General features: G+C 39.2%; 1 protein-coding gene across 1 annotated transcript in view; it reads right to left on the bottom strand.

Annotated features, from left to right (window-relative positions):
* Nucleotides 1-2,369: 2,369 nt before the first annotated feature.
* LOC120612923 (atrial natriuretic peptide receptor 1-like) overlaps nucleotides 2,370-17,324 on the bottom strand; it is a 100,702-nt gene continuing 85,747 nt past the window's right edge. The window contains exons 11-12 of the mRNA XM_039875598.1: nucleotides 6,777-6,838; nucleotides 2,370-2,638 (exon numbers count right to left, since the gene is read on the bottom strand). Of these exons, the coding sequence (XP_039731532.1) occupies nucleotides 2,633-2,638; nucleotides 6,777-6,838 (68 nt within the window). The 3' untranslated portion in view covers nucleotides 2,370-2,632. The remainder of the gene's footprint in view (nucleotides 2,639-6,776; nucleotides 6,839-17,324) is intronic.

The raw sequence follows: 17,324 nt of genomic DNA, 5'->3' as shown, positions 1-17,324 counted from the left end.
CTTTCTTGGATGGTTTCATTTTTCCACCTCATTTTATATGATGCACCATGAATTTCCTCTTTGTGTTGTAATGATTTGTGTACACAAATCTTCTCTACTAGATCTTAAGCTATTTAAGGTCTAGGTAGGACATAGGCTTCTGTTTGGCAGTCCCTATGAAGCCCTAGCAAAGCACCCTGCTTGATAAAAACAAGATTGACTATGTAATTATTGGTCAACATGATTTTAACCCAGTGGTGAAAGTTTTAGCATGCATTTATGATTCTTGCATGAATTTATTATTATAATAAAATGCTAAACATTTATTTTTCTTCATTCATTCTACTTTTATCAGTTGGAATTCTACCATAAGAAATAATTTTTCCTTCTAATCCATTTATTTGTTCACTTATTTATTTAAAAATAAATATGGACTCATGGATTATTATTTTATTCAATGGGTTAAAATCTGTTACTTTCATTTTCCAATGATCATATTGCCCCAGATTTGGCCAGGTAGAGCCCCTCTGAGCTTGCTCCTGTGACCTTGACATGTCTCCATCTTGCTGTATATACTACTTTTTGTCATGAGATGTTTCCATAAAATTAATTGCAAAAAGAGAAATAGCAACTTTACAGTGGATAAACTTAGTAAAAGATAAACAACTTAATCAAGTGATCAAAGTTAATATTGCCAGTAATGGTGCCTCCTATTATTATATAGTGAGAAGGACATATCACCTTGATGGTATTTCTGCCAAAAAGTGAATAACTTCAACGTAATCATGAGGAGACATCAAGAAAATCCAACTGAGGAACATTCTACAGAATAACTGGCCTGTGTTCTTCAAAAATGTCGAGGCTATAAAAGACTAGAAAATGGTCTTGATTAAAGAAGACTAGAGATGTAATACTAAATGCAATGCATCATCCTGGATAGGATGCTGGACCAGACAGAAAAAAGTTGCTATCAAACATTATTGTGACAATTGGCAAATTTTAATAAAGTTTGGAGATTGAATAATAGTATTATATCAATGCTAATTTTCTTATTTTGATAATTGTACTATGATTATATAAAAGAATGTCTTTATTCTTAGGGATTTAGACACTGAAGTACTTAGGGGGAAAGGAGCGCCATGTCTGCACCTTACTCTCAAAAGGTTTAGAAGAATGAAAGGCAAAGGTGGTCATTTGGTGAAAGAGCACATGGGAAACTGGGTGAAAGTACATGGGCATATTTTGTGCTACTCATATAACTCTTCTGCATGTTTTAAATTATTTCAAAACTAAAATTTAAAAATACTGAGTTGGATAAAAGTCAGTACTAACATTTGTTTATTTTCATTCATTTATACTCCACTACATTCTAAAAATAATTAAAGGCAATTTATAAGCCTATTCATTCAATAGGATTTTTTCCCATTGTCTTTAGCTGAGTTCTCTTAGAAGCAGACACTGAGCCAAGGATTTGAGTGCAAGTAGTTTATGTGGGACATGACTCTTCAAAGCATCTTGCTTTGCAAGAAATGTTAAAAGAAGTTCTTCAAAGAGAAGGAAAAATGATCAGGATCTTCCTCAGGAACTTGGATCTATATAAAGAAAGGAAAAGCTTCAGAGAAGAAATAAGAGAGAATAAAACATTTATTTTTCTTACTCTTAATCGATCTAGCAATAATAATTTGTTCAAAATAATAATAAAAATGAACTTGATGATTATAGTTTATGCACAAGTGAAATGAATGAAAGCAACGGTACAAAGGATATGAGAGTGGAATTAGGAATATTTTTTATAAGGTACTTACACTACTGATGAAGTGGTACAGTGTTATTTGAAAGTAGATTTGGAGTAGTTGTAAATGCATATTGCAAATTCTAGGGCAACCACTCAAAAAGGTTTTTTAAAAAGTATGACCAATATGCTAATAAGAGAAAGGAGAAAAAAAATGGAATCATATAAAATGCTCATTAAACCACGAATGGCAGAAAAAGAGCAGAAGACAAAATTAAGAACAAAGAACAAGTACAACAAATAGAAAACAGTAGCAAGTATAATAGATTTAATCCAACTATATCAATAACCACTTTAAACAATCGTCTAAATATACCATTTAAAAGACAGAGACTGTCAAAGTAGATCAAAACACAAGACCCAACTATATGTCGTCTATAAGAAATCCACTTTAAATATAAAGTAGATTAAAAGTACAGGAATGGAGAAAGCTATATCATGCTAACACTAATAATAATTTTTTTAAAAGTGGTAATGACTACATTATTTCAGAAATAGTAGACTTCAGAGCAAAAAAAAAAAATGATCAGGATAAAGAAGGTGCTGTGAACTGAACTGTGTTCTCCCCCTCCAAAAAATAACATTCATATGTTGAACCCCAAGCCCCAATATAACCATATTTGGAGATAGAGCCTAAAAGGAAATAATTAAAGTTAAACGGTCAAAAGGATAGGGCCTTGATATGACAGGATTAGTGTCCTTCTAAGAAGAGACACTAGAGAGCTGTTCTCTCTCTTTCTCCAAGAAGACAAAGAAAAGGGCATGTGAGCACACAGTGAGATGGCAGCTACCTACAATCCAGGAAGAGAGACCTCACCAGAAACTGATCATGCTGGCATCCTCGTCTCAGACTTCCAGGCTTCAGAACTGTGAAAAAATGAAAGTCTTTGTTCAATCCACCTAGTCTACAGTATCTTATTGTGGCAGCCCATCCTGACTAAGACAAAGGGGCATTACATAATGATAAGGGGGTCAATTCTCCAAAAAGGCACAACAATCCTTAATGTGTATATATCTAACAACATAGTGTCAAAATACATGGTAAAAAATCATTAGAACTACAAGGAGAAATAGATAAATCCACTACTATAGTCAGAGACTTCAACACTCCTTTATCAGAAATGGACAGATCTTGCAGACAGAAAATCAGTAAGGACATGCTTGAACTCAACGATATCATCAATCAATTAGATTAACTGACATCTGTAGACTACTTCATCTGACAATACCAGATTACATTTTCATCTCAAGATAACATGAAACATATACTAAAATAGACCACACTGTGGACCATAAAACCCACCTTAACAAATTTACGATAATAGAAATCATACAAAGTTTGAACCTTTTTAACCACAATAGAATTAAACTAGAGATCAATAAAAGAAAAGTAGCTCGAAAAATCTCAAAATATATGGAAATTAAACAACATATTTCTAAATAACCCATGGGCCAAAGAAGAAATCTCAAAAGAAAGTATAAAATATTTGAAACTAAGTGATAATGAAAACACAGCTTATCAAAAATTATGAGATGCAGTGAAAGCAGCATTTTGAGGGAAAGTATTGAATACATATATTTTAAAAAGAGATCTAAAATTAATAATCTAAGCTTATATCTTAGGAAACTAGAAATGGAGCAGCCAGTTAAACTCAAAATAAACAGAAGAAAGGAAATAATAAAAATTAGTACAGAGATCAATGAAATTGAAAACAAGAAATCAATAGAGAAAATCAATGAAACCAATAGCTGGTTCTTTGAAAAGATCAATAAAATCGAGAAGCCTCTAGCCAGGCAAAATTAATAAAAAAGAGAGGAAACACAAATGACTAATAATATCAGAAATGAAAGAGGAGTTATCATTATAGATCTCATAGACATTAAAAAGGATAATAAATGAATACTATGAACAACTCATGCCCACAAATTTGATAACCTAAATTAAATGGACCAATTCCTTGAAAGACACAATTTGCCAAAACTTACGCAAAAAGAAATAGACAGTATGAATAGGACTATATCTACTAAGGAAATTGAATCAGTAATTAATAACCTTCTAAAACTGAAAACACAAGGTTCAGATGAGTTCGCTGATAAATTATTTGAAACATTTAAAAAAAGAATAATACCAAATCTCTACAATCTCTTTCAGAAAATAGAAGCAGGGGAAATACTTCCTAAATTGTTACCCTAATACCAAAACCAAACAAAGATCTTAAAAGAAAACAATGGACCAATATCTCTCATGAACATAGAAGTAAAAATCCTCAACAAAATATTAGCAAATCTAATTCAACAATGTATAAAAAGAATTACACATCTACGTGGGATTTATCCTAGGCATGCACAGCTCTCTTAACATTTAAAAATAGGCTCACATCAACAGGCTAAAGAAGAAAAATCAGATGATAAATCAATAGGTACAGAAAAAGCATTTGACAAAATCCAACACCCATTCATGATAAACACTCTAAACAAACAGGAATAAAAGGAAACTTCCTCGACTTAAAAAACCTACAGCTAACATCATACAACTAATATCTCACCATTATTAATGATGAGAAACTAAGAGCTCTCCTAGTAAGATCAGGAACAAGGCAAGAATGTCCCCTCTTTCTGCTCCTTTTCAACATACCTGGAAATCCTAGCTAATGCATTAAGACAAGTAAAGGAAATAAAAGGCACTGATTGGGAAGGGAAAAATAAAACTGTCTTTGTTCACAGATGACATGATTGTCTATGTAGAAAATCCAAAAGAATCAATGATAAAAACCTCCTGGAACTGAGAAGAGATTATAGCAAGATTGCAGGATACAAAGTTAATCTATAAAAATCAATCACTCTCCTATATACCAGCAATGAACAAGTAGAATTTGAAATTAAAAACACAACACCATTTACATTAGCACCCCGCCTCCCGTCCCTGCCATAAAAGAAGTATTTAGGTATAAATCTAACAAAATATATACAAGATCTATATGAAGAAAACTATAAAACTGATTAAAGAAATCAAAGCATTAAATAACTGGGAGATAGCTCATGTTCATAAATAAGAAGTCTCAGTATTGTCAGATGTCCGTTCTTCCCAACTTGATCTATACATTTGATGCAATCTCAATCAAAATACCAGCAAGTTATTTTGTGGATATTGTTAAACTGACTTTAAAGTTTATATGAAGAGGAAAAAAACTAGGAACAGCAACACAATATTGAAGAAGAATTGTCAGAGGACTGACACTACCCAACTTCAAGATTTAACCATAATGCTACAGCAATTTAAGATAGTATAAAACGTCCCTGGGATATACAATGAGCAAACAGTAAACAAGGAAGGTGGAGAGGAGTATGGGGCCTGCCTTAGAGAAGCTGGAGCTGTGGTATTAGAAGGTATGCACTCCCAGGGCCACCCTAGACGGGTTCAAAGACTCGCTCTGCCTCTCACTAGCTTTGTGACTTTACGTGTAACTTCTCTGTACCTCAGTTTCTTACATTGTAAAATGGGAACCATAATGGTGCCTATTTCATAGAGATGTGAAAATGAAATGGATTAAAACGTGTAGAGTGCTTAGAACAATGTGTGGCACATAGCAAATGCTGCACAAGTGACAGCTGCCGACATTATTTCCATGGGGGTTCTGAGAAGCCAGAGTGAAGTATCTGCACGTGACTTAGGTAGACAGCTAGAGATGCTTTTCTGAGCTGGGACGTGAACAGATTCGAGCCAGATTTTAAGACAATGAGTCTAGCTGAAAACAGTGGGCGAGATAGAGGTTAGGGGAGAAGGGGAGTGAGCACAGAGCAAGTAATGGGCTCCAGGCTGTGGAAGAGGGACTGATCAAGACAGTGTGGGTGGTTCTGAGGGGGCTCTTAGCCTGTGGAGGGCTGCATTCCTTCAGATTCCTCCTCCTCATTCAAACTACTTGATTAAAATGTAAAGAAAACTGAAAGAATTTAATAGCTGAGGCAAGAAGCTTTCACCAGCCTGAACTAAAGGATGGAAAACAACTCTTGATATATCAAAAGGAAAATCAACTTCTAAAAGCTTCCAGTTTTCCTTCTGTAGCCTGAACTAAGACTGAAAGGACACAAGTGGTTTTATTTAAAAGGACACACAGCTATTCATAAGAACATACACTTCCCCCTTTGAAAACTGTTGAGGATTGCTAAAAATCCCCCAAACCTGTGTTCTCACTGTGTGTTACTTCCATGAGATAAAAGAATAACAATTCTTATTAAAATGCAAAAGATCACCTTTTCCATCTAAATCTAATATTGCAACAAGAGTAATTTATTCAATTAACAATAAGCCAGTCACTAATGAGGCCCCACAGGATGCGGGGGTTTGACTGGGAGCCTAGAGGACAGACGACACAATCTACAACTCTGGATGAGAGTGGCCATGAGTGAGGGGTAAGCACATGGCAGGGAGGGGGTGGGGGAGGAGGTCACATTAAGGAAGAACGCAGATGTAGAAAGGAGAGCAAAGGAGCTTAGGGCATACATTTGCCAACCTCAGTCTTGTTGAAAGCCAGCCCTAACATGTTTCATAAAACCTACATCTGCCACCCGAACTGGACAACCTGAATCCTCACTGCACGTTAACTCAGTGCTCTCTCCTTTGGGCTGTATGAATACCCCTGCCAGGGACATCTACTCACTCGTTTTCCCTAGGAAAAAACAGAAAATGAAAGAGGGGGCTGGGGAGACTGACCAGCCATCTACAGTCTTAATCCTCTGTGATTTCAGATGGTCTGAAGAGAGTAGATGTCTCCCTTCCCATTGGCCCAAGATGTCACTAAAATTTCAAAACTCTAGGCTCCTCTGTTTCATGAGAAGACTGTGACAGGCCACATGGCGAGACAGAATAAAACAAACAAACAAAAAAAAAACAGCGTAGAACAAAGAAATAACTTTAAGCTGAGTTATAGAGAGGTTTCTTGTTAACAACTCCAGGAATTAAAGAGCTTCTTTCTGGTCCTTGAATGGGGATAGCAGTGCCACAGACCTCTTTGGGGACTGTGGCAAACTTCTTTCCTTTCGGGCAATAAGTGACCATTCCCCTTCCTCCTGAGAGGAAAAACACGAGCATTTAATTAGAGAAGAAATAGCCAACTCAGCCCAAAACGGAGTCGTCCAGTGATAGACTGGCCAACTCAACGGACATGACAGAGCACATCCTCAGCCTGGAGTCCCTGGGAACTGGCATCCCTGAGAGACTGCTCTTTAATTGGCTCCCCTTACTGCTGCCGAGAGCTCGCCCTGCATTCAGGGCAGAGACAACTGCTTCACGGGCACTGTGACACAGTGGCTCACTAATGAATCATGGTCACCTGAACACACTCACTGATGCTGCCATGGCTGAAGAATCCTACGTGTGCCACCAACCCAGGAGGGGAAAGACAGACTTGGGCTCTGTAGCTACTCGGCCTTTCTGGCAGAGCTAGAAGAGGATGATGACCCAGTGACTCTGAGGACTGGCATCTTCTTTTTAGGACAGTTATTAAGCAGGCGGTATCCTCACATGAAAAAATTTTTGTGCCCTTCCATCAACTATGGATCAATAACATTCTCCCAGCCCAGGTGTCAGAGCTTCAGCCTCTCATTTACATAGAAACTGGTCTTTGGAAGCTTTCACCCCTAGATTGGCTTTGATACACTGCCAAAGAAACATTATCTGCCTGTATTTGCTGATCAAATCCCATGGAATTAATCGTGATTCATTTCAATAGAGAAACACTCATGCAGGCAGCACTCTGTGCCAAATGAATTTCAGAGTTAAGCCACAGGAATGAGGTGCTTTTTCTTGGGTTTTTCTATGTGGGTTACCATGGCATTCCCTCTGAACATATTTCATATTTTAAATATACAAAAACACCACAGAAATTATTTAGACAATGTCTAGAGGGAACTGCCCACAAATAATACACATACATCTCATTATTTTATTTGGCTGATTAAATTGGCTTCAAGCAGAACTTGTTTATTTAGTTTTACTAAGTCACGCAATCATTATTCCTGTGATTTTCCACCTAGGGGAGCTGGAGCAGAGTGAAGTGCCTCAGCTCCCACCAGAGCTAGTGTGAGCGGAGAGAGAATGAGGTTCTGGTGGAAGCAGAGAAGGTGGTGCCACTTTCTCAGGCTCATCTCCCCCATGGATGGAGTCAGGGATTTGGGGACTGAAAATCTCTCTCGCCTTAAGTTAGCCCCACCTTCTGCCCCAGGTCTAAACTAGTTTCAATTACTTTAACACGATTAATTTAATCGCCTTTTCTGGGGATCGATCCTCTTTCAAAATAAAACTCTCCTTAGAAGGGGAGTATCCTGGGAGCACCTCAGTGGGAATGAGCTCACAAATGGACTTCTATTGTAGGAGGAACCCCAGGCAATGGGGAGGGCTGAGTCTAGTAGCAGAGGAGAAGGATGCTACCATCAGAAGAAAGAGTCTGGAAAAGGAATGTGGGGAAATCAGGCATACTTCATATGTTTGACCATTTTGCCAAGAATGGCTGGCCCACCCCAATTTAACCCTGAAGAAGGAGGATCCCAAGAAAGGTCTGATCTGCTCATAATGGGTCAAGAAGGAGAAAACAACTACTGTATGAACAAAAAGAAGCATGTGCATAATCCAAAAATTTACATAGGCAATATCTTGACCAAACATCAAAGGATTTCCAAGTTTGTTTGGGACATTACTCCCTGTGGTAGGGACAACTGCAAATCCTACCAATGAGTTTCTTGAGAGCAGTGACACACTGAACTTTTTAATGGCTAGTTTCCTGATAGTGCTTCTCTCACATGCACGCTTTCACAGATACAAGTAGACAATAGCTACCCTGACTTAAAAATTCCCCCACACATCAGTATGTAGCCTCCAATTTGCACCAGCAGTTGGTACGCACTTGAACTACACTGGATTTTCAAAGCTGAAAGAGAGAAAAGAAAGTCACATAAACCCAGGAGACATCCCCTGTTTCTGCCTGCCCTGAAAAATCAGGGCACTCTAAAGCATAACCAAAGAAATTCAACTCCAAGAATCTTACCAAGTGAAAAGGTACCTCAGGGCACATCCCAGCAAACATCCTGAAGTACTTCACATATATAAGATCCTATACCTAACCAGCTTTTCTCATAGCAATTATGTGGCAGGGACTGCTGACCTAGGAAAACTTTGCATATTCTAAGAAAAAAGTTAATGGCTACTCTTTTTGGACAGTTCTCCAGTAATTTCTTCCCTTTTCCTATCGTCTACCTCCCTCCAGCAGCCAGCTTTGGCTAGCTGAGATAAAAGTGGTCAGGGCAAGAGTAAAAATTTTAAACCCCCTGAAAACCCTGCACTCTCAAAACCCAAAATGGTGGAAATCTACCTTGTCAGGTGCATCCCACATCAGAATTTTTGTCATAACCTGTACTATTATTGAGTTAACATTTTTCTTTAAATGTACTCTTTTCTTTTTTTAATGAGGAGTAGCAAAGATTAAAGAGTTAAAAGCATCCTATACCAAAATGAGTCTCCTTTATTCTTGATCTAATCAGAGGACTGTAATAGAACAAAAAGAGTAAATCACTTTCTCATGATGTGATTTAACAATATTTAAATCCTTATCTCTTGATCACTTAAAATCACCTAATTGGATGACCCCACAGTTGGAAGTGAGGGGCTTTAGGGAAAGCCCAAGTACCCTCTCCCACACCTTTACACACACACACACACACACACACACACCCCACCTCTGACACACATATCACCAGGAAGGAGCTCTGATCCAACCTCAAGCACTCAAAACTGGGCCAGCAGTCAGTACATTGGAACTTTGGATGGTTACACCAGAAGGGTGAAGTCTAGATGAGAAGTGGCTCTTTTCTAGATCTCTTCCAGATCACTCTGCTCCCTTCCTTCATTCTCACCCCACTAGGTGGTCAGATAAGCAAAAGGCTGCCTCCCACTTATCAGGGTCCCCAAGCCTCCACACTCACCCGTGGCCCTCATAAATAAACAAAACCAGGGGAACCTGGGGGAGACATGGAGAGGCCAGTAGAAGCCGACCAGTTCTAGGCCTTACAAAAATGAAGTCTGTCCTCCTCAGGTGTCTTTTTAGATCTTCTCTCACCCAGAGCCTTAGGATCCTGGACTGAGAGAGGGGAGCCAAGGAGGCCCGCCATGCCTCCACCTCATCTAAGCTTTGAGCTACGGGGCAAAGGAGTCCTCCTGGCTCAGAAATGGTTCTGCTCGGTCAGCAGGATCTGAATGTCATTGTTTTCCTCTGACACAGTCAACTCTAAACCCTGACATCAAGTGACAGTACTGAGTGATCCTACCTCGTGTTTTTATTACCCTGCCCACCCGATAAGTCTCGTTAAGCAGGAAGAGATTCAAAATTTGAATAATGCCAACCAGGATAATTGGTCCCTGAATAATTGTGTAAATTGTACAATCCAATTATGAATAAATAAAAATAATGAAAAGTGTATTACTTTCCATAAAGAAGATAATAAACTTGAAAAAGCACTTATCATTTTTTATTTTTATATTAAAATTCTTTTTGGAAGCCCCATAATGCCTTTGTATCATATTAATAATTATTACCATTTGTTGGCACTAACTATGTCCGGTACTATACTAAGATTTTAATAGCATCTCTTATAGGTAAATAGACTCACCCCCATTTTATTAATTAGGTAACTGAGGCTATGAGGGTTAAATGTGTGCCTAAGAGAATACAACTTACATACTGCAAAGCCAGGATCCCAAAGCCAGTATTTTAAACACTTCATTATCATCCTAAAAGATACTCAACTCACTAATCATCAGAGAAATGCAAATTAAAACCACAGTGAGGACCCTCGTGCACTCTTGGTGAAATTGCAAATTGATGCAGCCACTGTGGAAAACAGTTTGGAGTTTCCTCGAAAAACTAAAAATAAAACTACCTTATGACCTAGAAATTATACTTCTAAGTATTTATCTAAAGAAATCCAAAACATCAATTCTAAAAGATATAAACATCTTTATGTCCATTTCAGCATCATTTACAATAGCCAAGATATGGAAGCAACCTAGTGTCCATCAACAGCCAGTTGGATAAAGAGGTGGTACATATATACAATGGAATATTATTCAGCCATAAAAAAGAAAAAAATCTTACCATTTGCAACAATATGGATGGACCTAGAGGATTATGTTACATAAAATAAATCAGACAGAGAAAGACAAATACCATATGATTTCACTTATATGTGGAATCTAAAGAACAATATAAATGAACAAACAAAACAGAAACAGACTCATAGAGAACAAACTGATGGCTGCCAAATGGATAGCGGGCAGGAGGCTGGGTGAAAAAGGTTAAAGGATTAAGAAGCACAAATTTGCAGTTATAAAATCATCATGGGGAATAAAGTACAGCATAGGGAATATAGTCAGTGATATTATAAATATTATATATAGTGTCAGGTGGGTACTAGACCTATTGGAGGGCTCTTTTTGTAAATTATATAAATGTCTAACCTCTACGCTGTATACCTGAAACTAATATAAAATAATATTGAATGTCAACTATAATTGACAAAAAATTTAAAAATAAGTATAAAATAACTTGTAATTAAGGAGCATACTTAATTATTGAGTTCATCATCCTCTGAGAATGCATATTATATCTGTAAAACCAAGCATGATAAAACATATGAACAAAAATAAAGCAAAAAATAGTATCGCCCTAAATCTTAAACATTTTAAGTCACATGGCTAGTAACGGATAGAGCTAAGATTCAAATCAGCATGTGTTTAATTCCAAAGCCTGCTCTCTTTCCACTATACAACACTATACTTAATTTTGGGAGTTATACAATCAGCCTTTAACTCTTGTGTCTTTGTTCCTGAAAGGAATCCAGCCATTTGTTTAGCATTCGGAGGATTTTCTCTGTGGTCAGATAGCAAGGATCTTCAGGAGGTATGTAATTAATTGAGATAGAAATCGAAGGAGATTTTGCTGAGAAGTTAATACATTTGGTTTAGACGTGTGGAATCTGATGTCCGTGTAGGATATCCAAATAGAGGCATCTCAGGGATACTTGTCAATATTGGTCTGTAGCTCAGGAGAGAGGTCTGGGGTAAAAAATAATGATTTGAGAATTTTCAAGCAAAGAGTTGTTTGTAATCCATGGAGGTGAATTAAACTGCACAGGAACGATAGAAAGAGTGAGAAGACCAGAGGGCTAAAAACAAAGCTTTGGAGCCAAGAGAGGAGAAGGAACCAGTGAAGGAAATCTGGGGAAGGGGCATCCAGAAAGGAAGCAAGAAAAGAAAGTGGTAAGGTGGGAAAGGGGAGAGAGAGGGAGAGATGGTCAGCAGAATCCTGTGCCTTAGGCAGATCAAGTGAAGTGAGAATTAGATAATGCTGCAGGGTAGAGAATAATTTATAATGGGTTGAGGTGTTCCAGAAAGTTAGAAATGGTGGAAACAATCAATGGAGATGACTAAGAAATCCAGTGTTGTAAAGATAATGACTGACATTGACAGAGTGCTTACCAGAACTCAGGCACTGTTTACATATAGTACCTCACTGAACCCTTATAGCAACTCCTTGAGGAAAGCATTGTTATCATTTTCATGTGGTGGATGAGGCACGAGGAAGTGAAGTAACTTACCCAAGATCTCAAATCTTGTGGGTAGCAACACCAGGATTTGAATCCAGGCAATCTGGCTTCAGACACCGATTTTCTAATCCTCAAGCTAAACTGCTTCTCTTTGTAGAAGAAAGAATACAGGTATAAAGCAAAGGGGTGCCAAGAGAGGTTTTCTACACGATTGATTTTTGATGGGAAAGTTTTGAGTATATTTTTAAACTGAGAGAAAGAGACTAATTGGAGAAAATCTAAAAATCCTAGAAAGAAAAGATAATCAATGCAACAAGTTCCCATAGAAAGAAGGTAGGACAAGAAGCCATTCCTTATCTATTATTAATTCCTCAAGTGAATATCTACATGGGAGATTCTGCTTGGCATAGAGATTCAGTGGTAAACTAGAGATGGGGCACTAACCCCAGGAGGCTTCTAGTCTAGCAGTGGGGAGACAGAAGAAAAAAACAGGGAAACACTCATAACCTGTGTTATGTGTGACAAAGGAAATAAATCAGTGCTGGACTAGAAGACGACCTCCCTTAGGTGTCATTCAAGCTGAAGTTTGAGAAAGAGGCAGCATCATGAAGATTGGAGGGAAGGAGTCAAGGTGGAGAGCAAGGGGGAGAATGGAACGAGGTGCCTCAAGAGAGGTAAGCGAATCATCTGGGTGGATTTTTAAAATTACTGTTGACCAGGAAATCAGAATGTCTGGTAGAGGAGACTGGGCATGATTATTTTCTAAGTTCTGTGGTGCAGCCGAGGGTGAGAAATACCTTTTTAGTATAAGTATTTCTTGAAGACCACAATAAAGATTTGCTTTTTAGTCAGGGAAGCATCTGGAGAGTTTCAAGCAGAAAAATGACATCACATTTACGTTATTTAAACAATCAGAAAAACTAAATGGTGGGGGAGGACTCAGCTTTGTAAGGGGGAGAAGAGTAGCTCTTTTTTAAAATAGGAAAGAAATAAGTAAAGATAAATAAATACTTTTCTAGATAAGTTTAGAAGTGAAAAGGAAAGTTCACACTTAAGGACATCTATTACCTCTAAGAAAAGATAGACATGGTCCCACCTGCAGTGATTGAAGGGTTTGGGGATGGGAAGCTCGAAGGAGAGATGGGTGGTCAGAAAAAGGCAACGAAGGGGAATAGGAAAGGAAGACACCTGGGAAAAATAAAAAACCTAGAGGGTAGCACTGGGAGCCTCAGAAGATGCCAGAAGTTAGCTTCAGTGGAGCCATCATCATCATCATCATCATCATCATCGGGCAAGGTTATGTAAGCATCTCTACTGTGCAGAAGAGAGTGGGGATTGTCAGATCAACTGAGAGGGGTGAACTGTAGAGCCAGTGCAGAGGGAAAACCAGGAAGTTGAGAGTTCTCAATAGGAAAACATTAGAGATTGACCGTGGATTCCAGGCTGCATCAGAGAGCAAGCCAGGGAAGCCAGTTAGACTGAAGCAGTTGGGATCCTGGAGTCTAGAGGCAGCTGAAGAACAAACAGATTTAGTGAGAGGGGAAGAGGAGGTTTGCAAGCATGTGGATGTTGGATGGGATTTCTTAAAAGGAGCAGTTTCAAGCAATGACAAGGTCTGGGCTGTGACCGTGGAAGCAGCATTGGCAGCACCCAGTTCACCCATCACCCTCTTTGGGGAGCCTTGCAAATAGACAGTCTTTTGTTTATGGACATTATTTAGATTACACATTAAAAGTTCTCTACAACCACCAAGTATTAGAGTATTATTGTGAAGGGATGCTGGGCTTCAGTCATACACTTGATGGTCACCTGGCACTTTCCCTGAAGCACTTAAGCCCTGAATACACACAATTACTGGCCTATATTATCCCAGAGAGTAGGAAAGTTCTATTTAAGAACAATTTCCATCACTATGTCATCAAGAAACAAAAATCACTGTCTCAATTCAAAATGTCACTCTGTGGCTGACACCTGGTTGTTACAATCCCTGGTTATTTCTCAGTCTTAGATGAAATGCCTGTCAAGATCTCCACTGGCCTATTGCAACATGATTACCCATGAGTTGTTGGGTTTGTTTGTTTTTTTCAGTCAACTGGATGGTTAGCTGTGAGATTCAGCTGAAAACTCAGGGACTGCTTTGGAGAAGTAAGAGTGAGAAGTAGGAACTGAAGCCCCAAGCACTTGGCTGTGAGAGGCAGCAGAGTGAAGAAGTAAGATCACTGGCTCAGTGGTCAGATCTGGCATCAACTATGTCTACTTGCCAGCTGAGCAGACGCATCCATTTTCAATGCCCTTTTCTATACTGTGCCTAATAATATCTACTTTGCCTGCTTTGTTACAAATATAGCAAGATCAATTTGTAAAGCACTAAACACAAGGTTTGGCACATAGTTCATACAGTTCATTAAACTGTAGTTGTTGTTGTTATTTTTGTTGTTGTTATTTTCTCAAATTATATGCTTAGGACAATGAACCACTTCCAAGCCATTGCTGAGGGTTCTAAACTGTCCAAAGCAATATTGCAGCAGTATGTTAGTAAACAGTAGACAGGGTAAGGGAGAGAGGAGAGCCCTGATTTGTAGTGGTTACTGATTTCCATGGTGTAAATATGTCTACCTCGACTGATTTCAAACTACTATTAACTTAAAAATAAAAAGGCAAAGTGAAAGGCAACAAGCTATTAAGGAAGCACTGATTCAGGCAGAAACTTAAACAATGTTCTGATTAGGAGGCAAAGGCAAGGTGTATTTATGAGAACAGGAAGGGGAATAATTATGTCCATAGAAAGAAGGAATTTCTGTAGGTGTAGATAAGCTAACATAGCAAAGCTAATTCTAAACAATATTTTAAATTTTCAGTCCAGTGGTCATAATATCTGTTTTCTTATTATCTTTGCAAGCATTTGTTTAAGACACAATGTTGTTTTAGGACCAGTCCAAAGGTTATTTCACCCAGCTTTAACATTCCAAAGGTTTGAGAGAGAAGACGTTCCAGGCAGTTCCTCTGGAATGGCAGCTCTGACTCCATTTTAAAGTGGCTCTGTTTATATTAATTTTTTATACTGCCACTATGACATCACTAAAAGCACATCTGTCTGTCAGGAATCAACATGAGCTGGCTCCAGGACAACAGTGAATATTTATCTGAGAATTCCTCCCAAAAGTCCTTGGGAATTCATTTATTCATATCCATACACACATCAAACACCTATTCTATTCTATTCTATTCTATTCTATTCTATTCTATTCTATTCTATTCTATTCTATTCTGAGCCAACCCCTATTGTGCAAAGGCAATTAAAAAATTGAACAAAGAAGACATGACCCTTCCTTCTCTAGAGCTTGTAGGCAGGGAGGGGTGGACATTTAAACAGCCATTACAATGCTGTGAGGTAGGAGCCATGTGGGGAGAGCTGTGTGACAAGAAAGGTTGGGGAAGGCCACCTTACCCAGACGAGGGTTCGGAGAAGGCTCCTAGTCTAGAGGATGAGCAGAAGCCAGCCAGATAAAATGAGAGCTGGGAGTGTGTTGAGCAGAGGAAGTGTTGGGTGCTAAGGCACTATGACCTGCAGGTATAAGAGCAGAAACTAAGAGGAGTTTAGTATGGGTGGGTGCAGCATAGAGGGTAGGGCAGGGCTAGAGAGGCTAACCCCCACCAGGCCAGGCGGGGCCTTGTCAGCTGTGCTAGGGAAGCCAGCACAGGGTTTTAAGCAGAAGAGTGAGACAGTTGGGTTTGCCTTTTAGAAAGATTACTCTGATGCAAAAATCACATAATTAAAAACGAAATATGTAAGTGAAGAAAATTAAGGTCACCCTAGCGACAGTGTGACTAAAGGAGTGGTGGGGAGGGATGGACAAGACCAAAAGCAGGGATCCCCAATTGGAGGCTGTTACTATAATCTGAGCAGGTGACTTGCCCCAGAGGCTTGTCAGGATAGAGAAGAGGGGACAGACCTGAAAGAGGAGACAGAGCTGCAGCACCCGGTGACTGCGGGAATTAGGTGTGAGGGAGAAGGAGGAGTCAAAAATGATTTTCAGGTGTCTCGCTTGGACCACCAGGGAGATCGGGGTGCCATTCTCTGAAATACTGAAAACCAGAAGAAGGAAAAGGATTCTGGTGTTCAGCATTGGACATGTTGAGGTGGAGGTGCCCGAGGGAGCGGGATAACCCCTCTGGAGCTCAGGAGGGAAATCTGAGCTGGCGATGAAGCCTTCAGAGTCTCTAACACACAGGTCACAGCATACACCATGGGTGTGGTTGAGATCATCCAAGGAGGGATGTAGAGTTAGAAAAGGCAGGAGTTAAGGGTAGAACTCTGAGGGTCATCAACATTAAGCCCCCAAAATAAGAAGCACTTGTAGAAGCCTGAGGAGGAGCACTCTGAGAAGTCAAAAAAAAAGCAGGTGAGGACTCATGAAACTCAAGCATAGCTGTTTCAAGAAGAAATCAGCAAAGCCAGATGCTGCTGAAAGATGAAGACGAGGAGGACTAGAAAATATCACTGAAGGTTTCTGCTGACTTTGGCAAAATTTACTTCAGAGGTGTGATGGGGATGGACGCCAAATTGCAGGGACCAGTGGAGGGAGGATGTGGAGGCAGCACGTGTAGAAAATCCTTCAAAAAGATTGACCAAGAGGGTGCAGAGAGATTGGACAGTAGCTGGATAGGAATGTGGGGTTAATGGAGGGTTGTTCAACTTCGTTTTAAGTTTAGAGAGACATGAGCATGTTTAAATGCTGATAGGGAGGAGCCAGTGGAGAGGAGAAGGCCAAGGAAGCAGGAAAAGATATAATATGGGCCAGGCTGTGCCTGAAATGGACCCTAGGCTTACAGTCACCTGTCCAGCTAAACCCTAAGCATCTCGGCAGCCCAGAGTTCACTGTTCAGTGAGGAGGAAAGGAGAGAGAAGCGGGGCACCAAGGAAAATGTGTAAGTTAGACAACTGGGGCCACACCGATTT

Source organism: Pteropus medius, unplaced genomic scaffold, assembly GCF_902729225.1.
Source record: "Pteropus medius unplaced genomic scaffold, Ma_sr-lr_union100, whole genome shotgun sequence".
NCBI classification, from domain to species: Eukaryota; Metazoa; Chordata; class Mammalia; order Chiroptera; family Pteropodidae; genus Pteropus; species Pteropus medius.
Note: the sequence above shows the minus strand (reverse complement) of the source record. Positions and strands in the feature narration are given on the sequence as shown.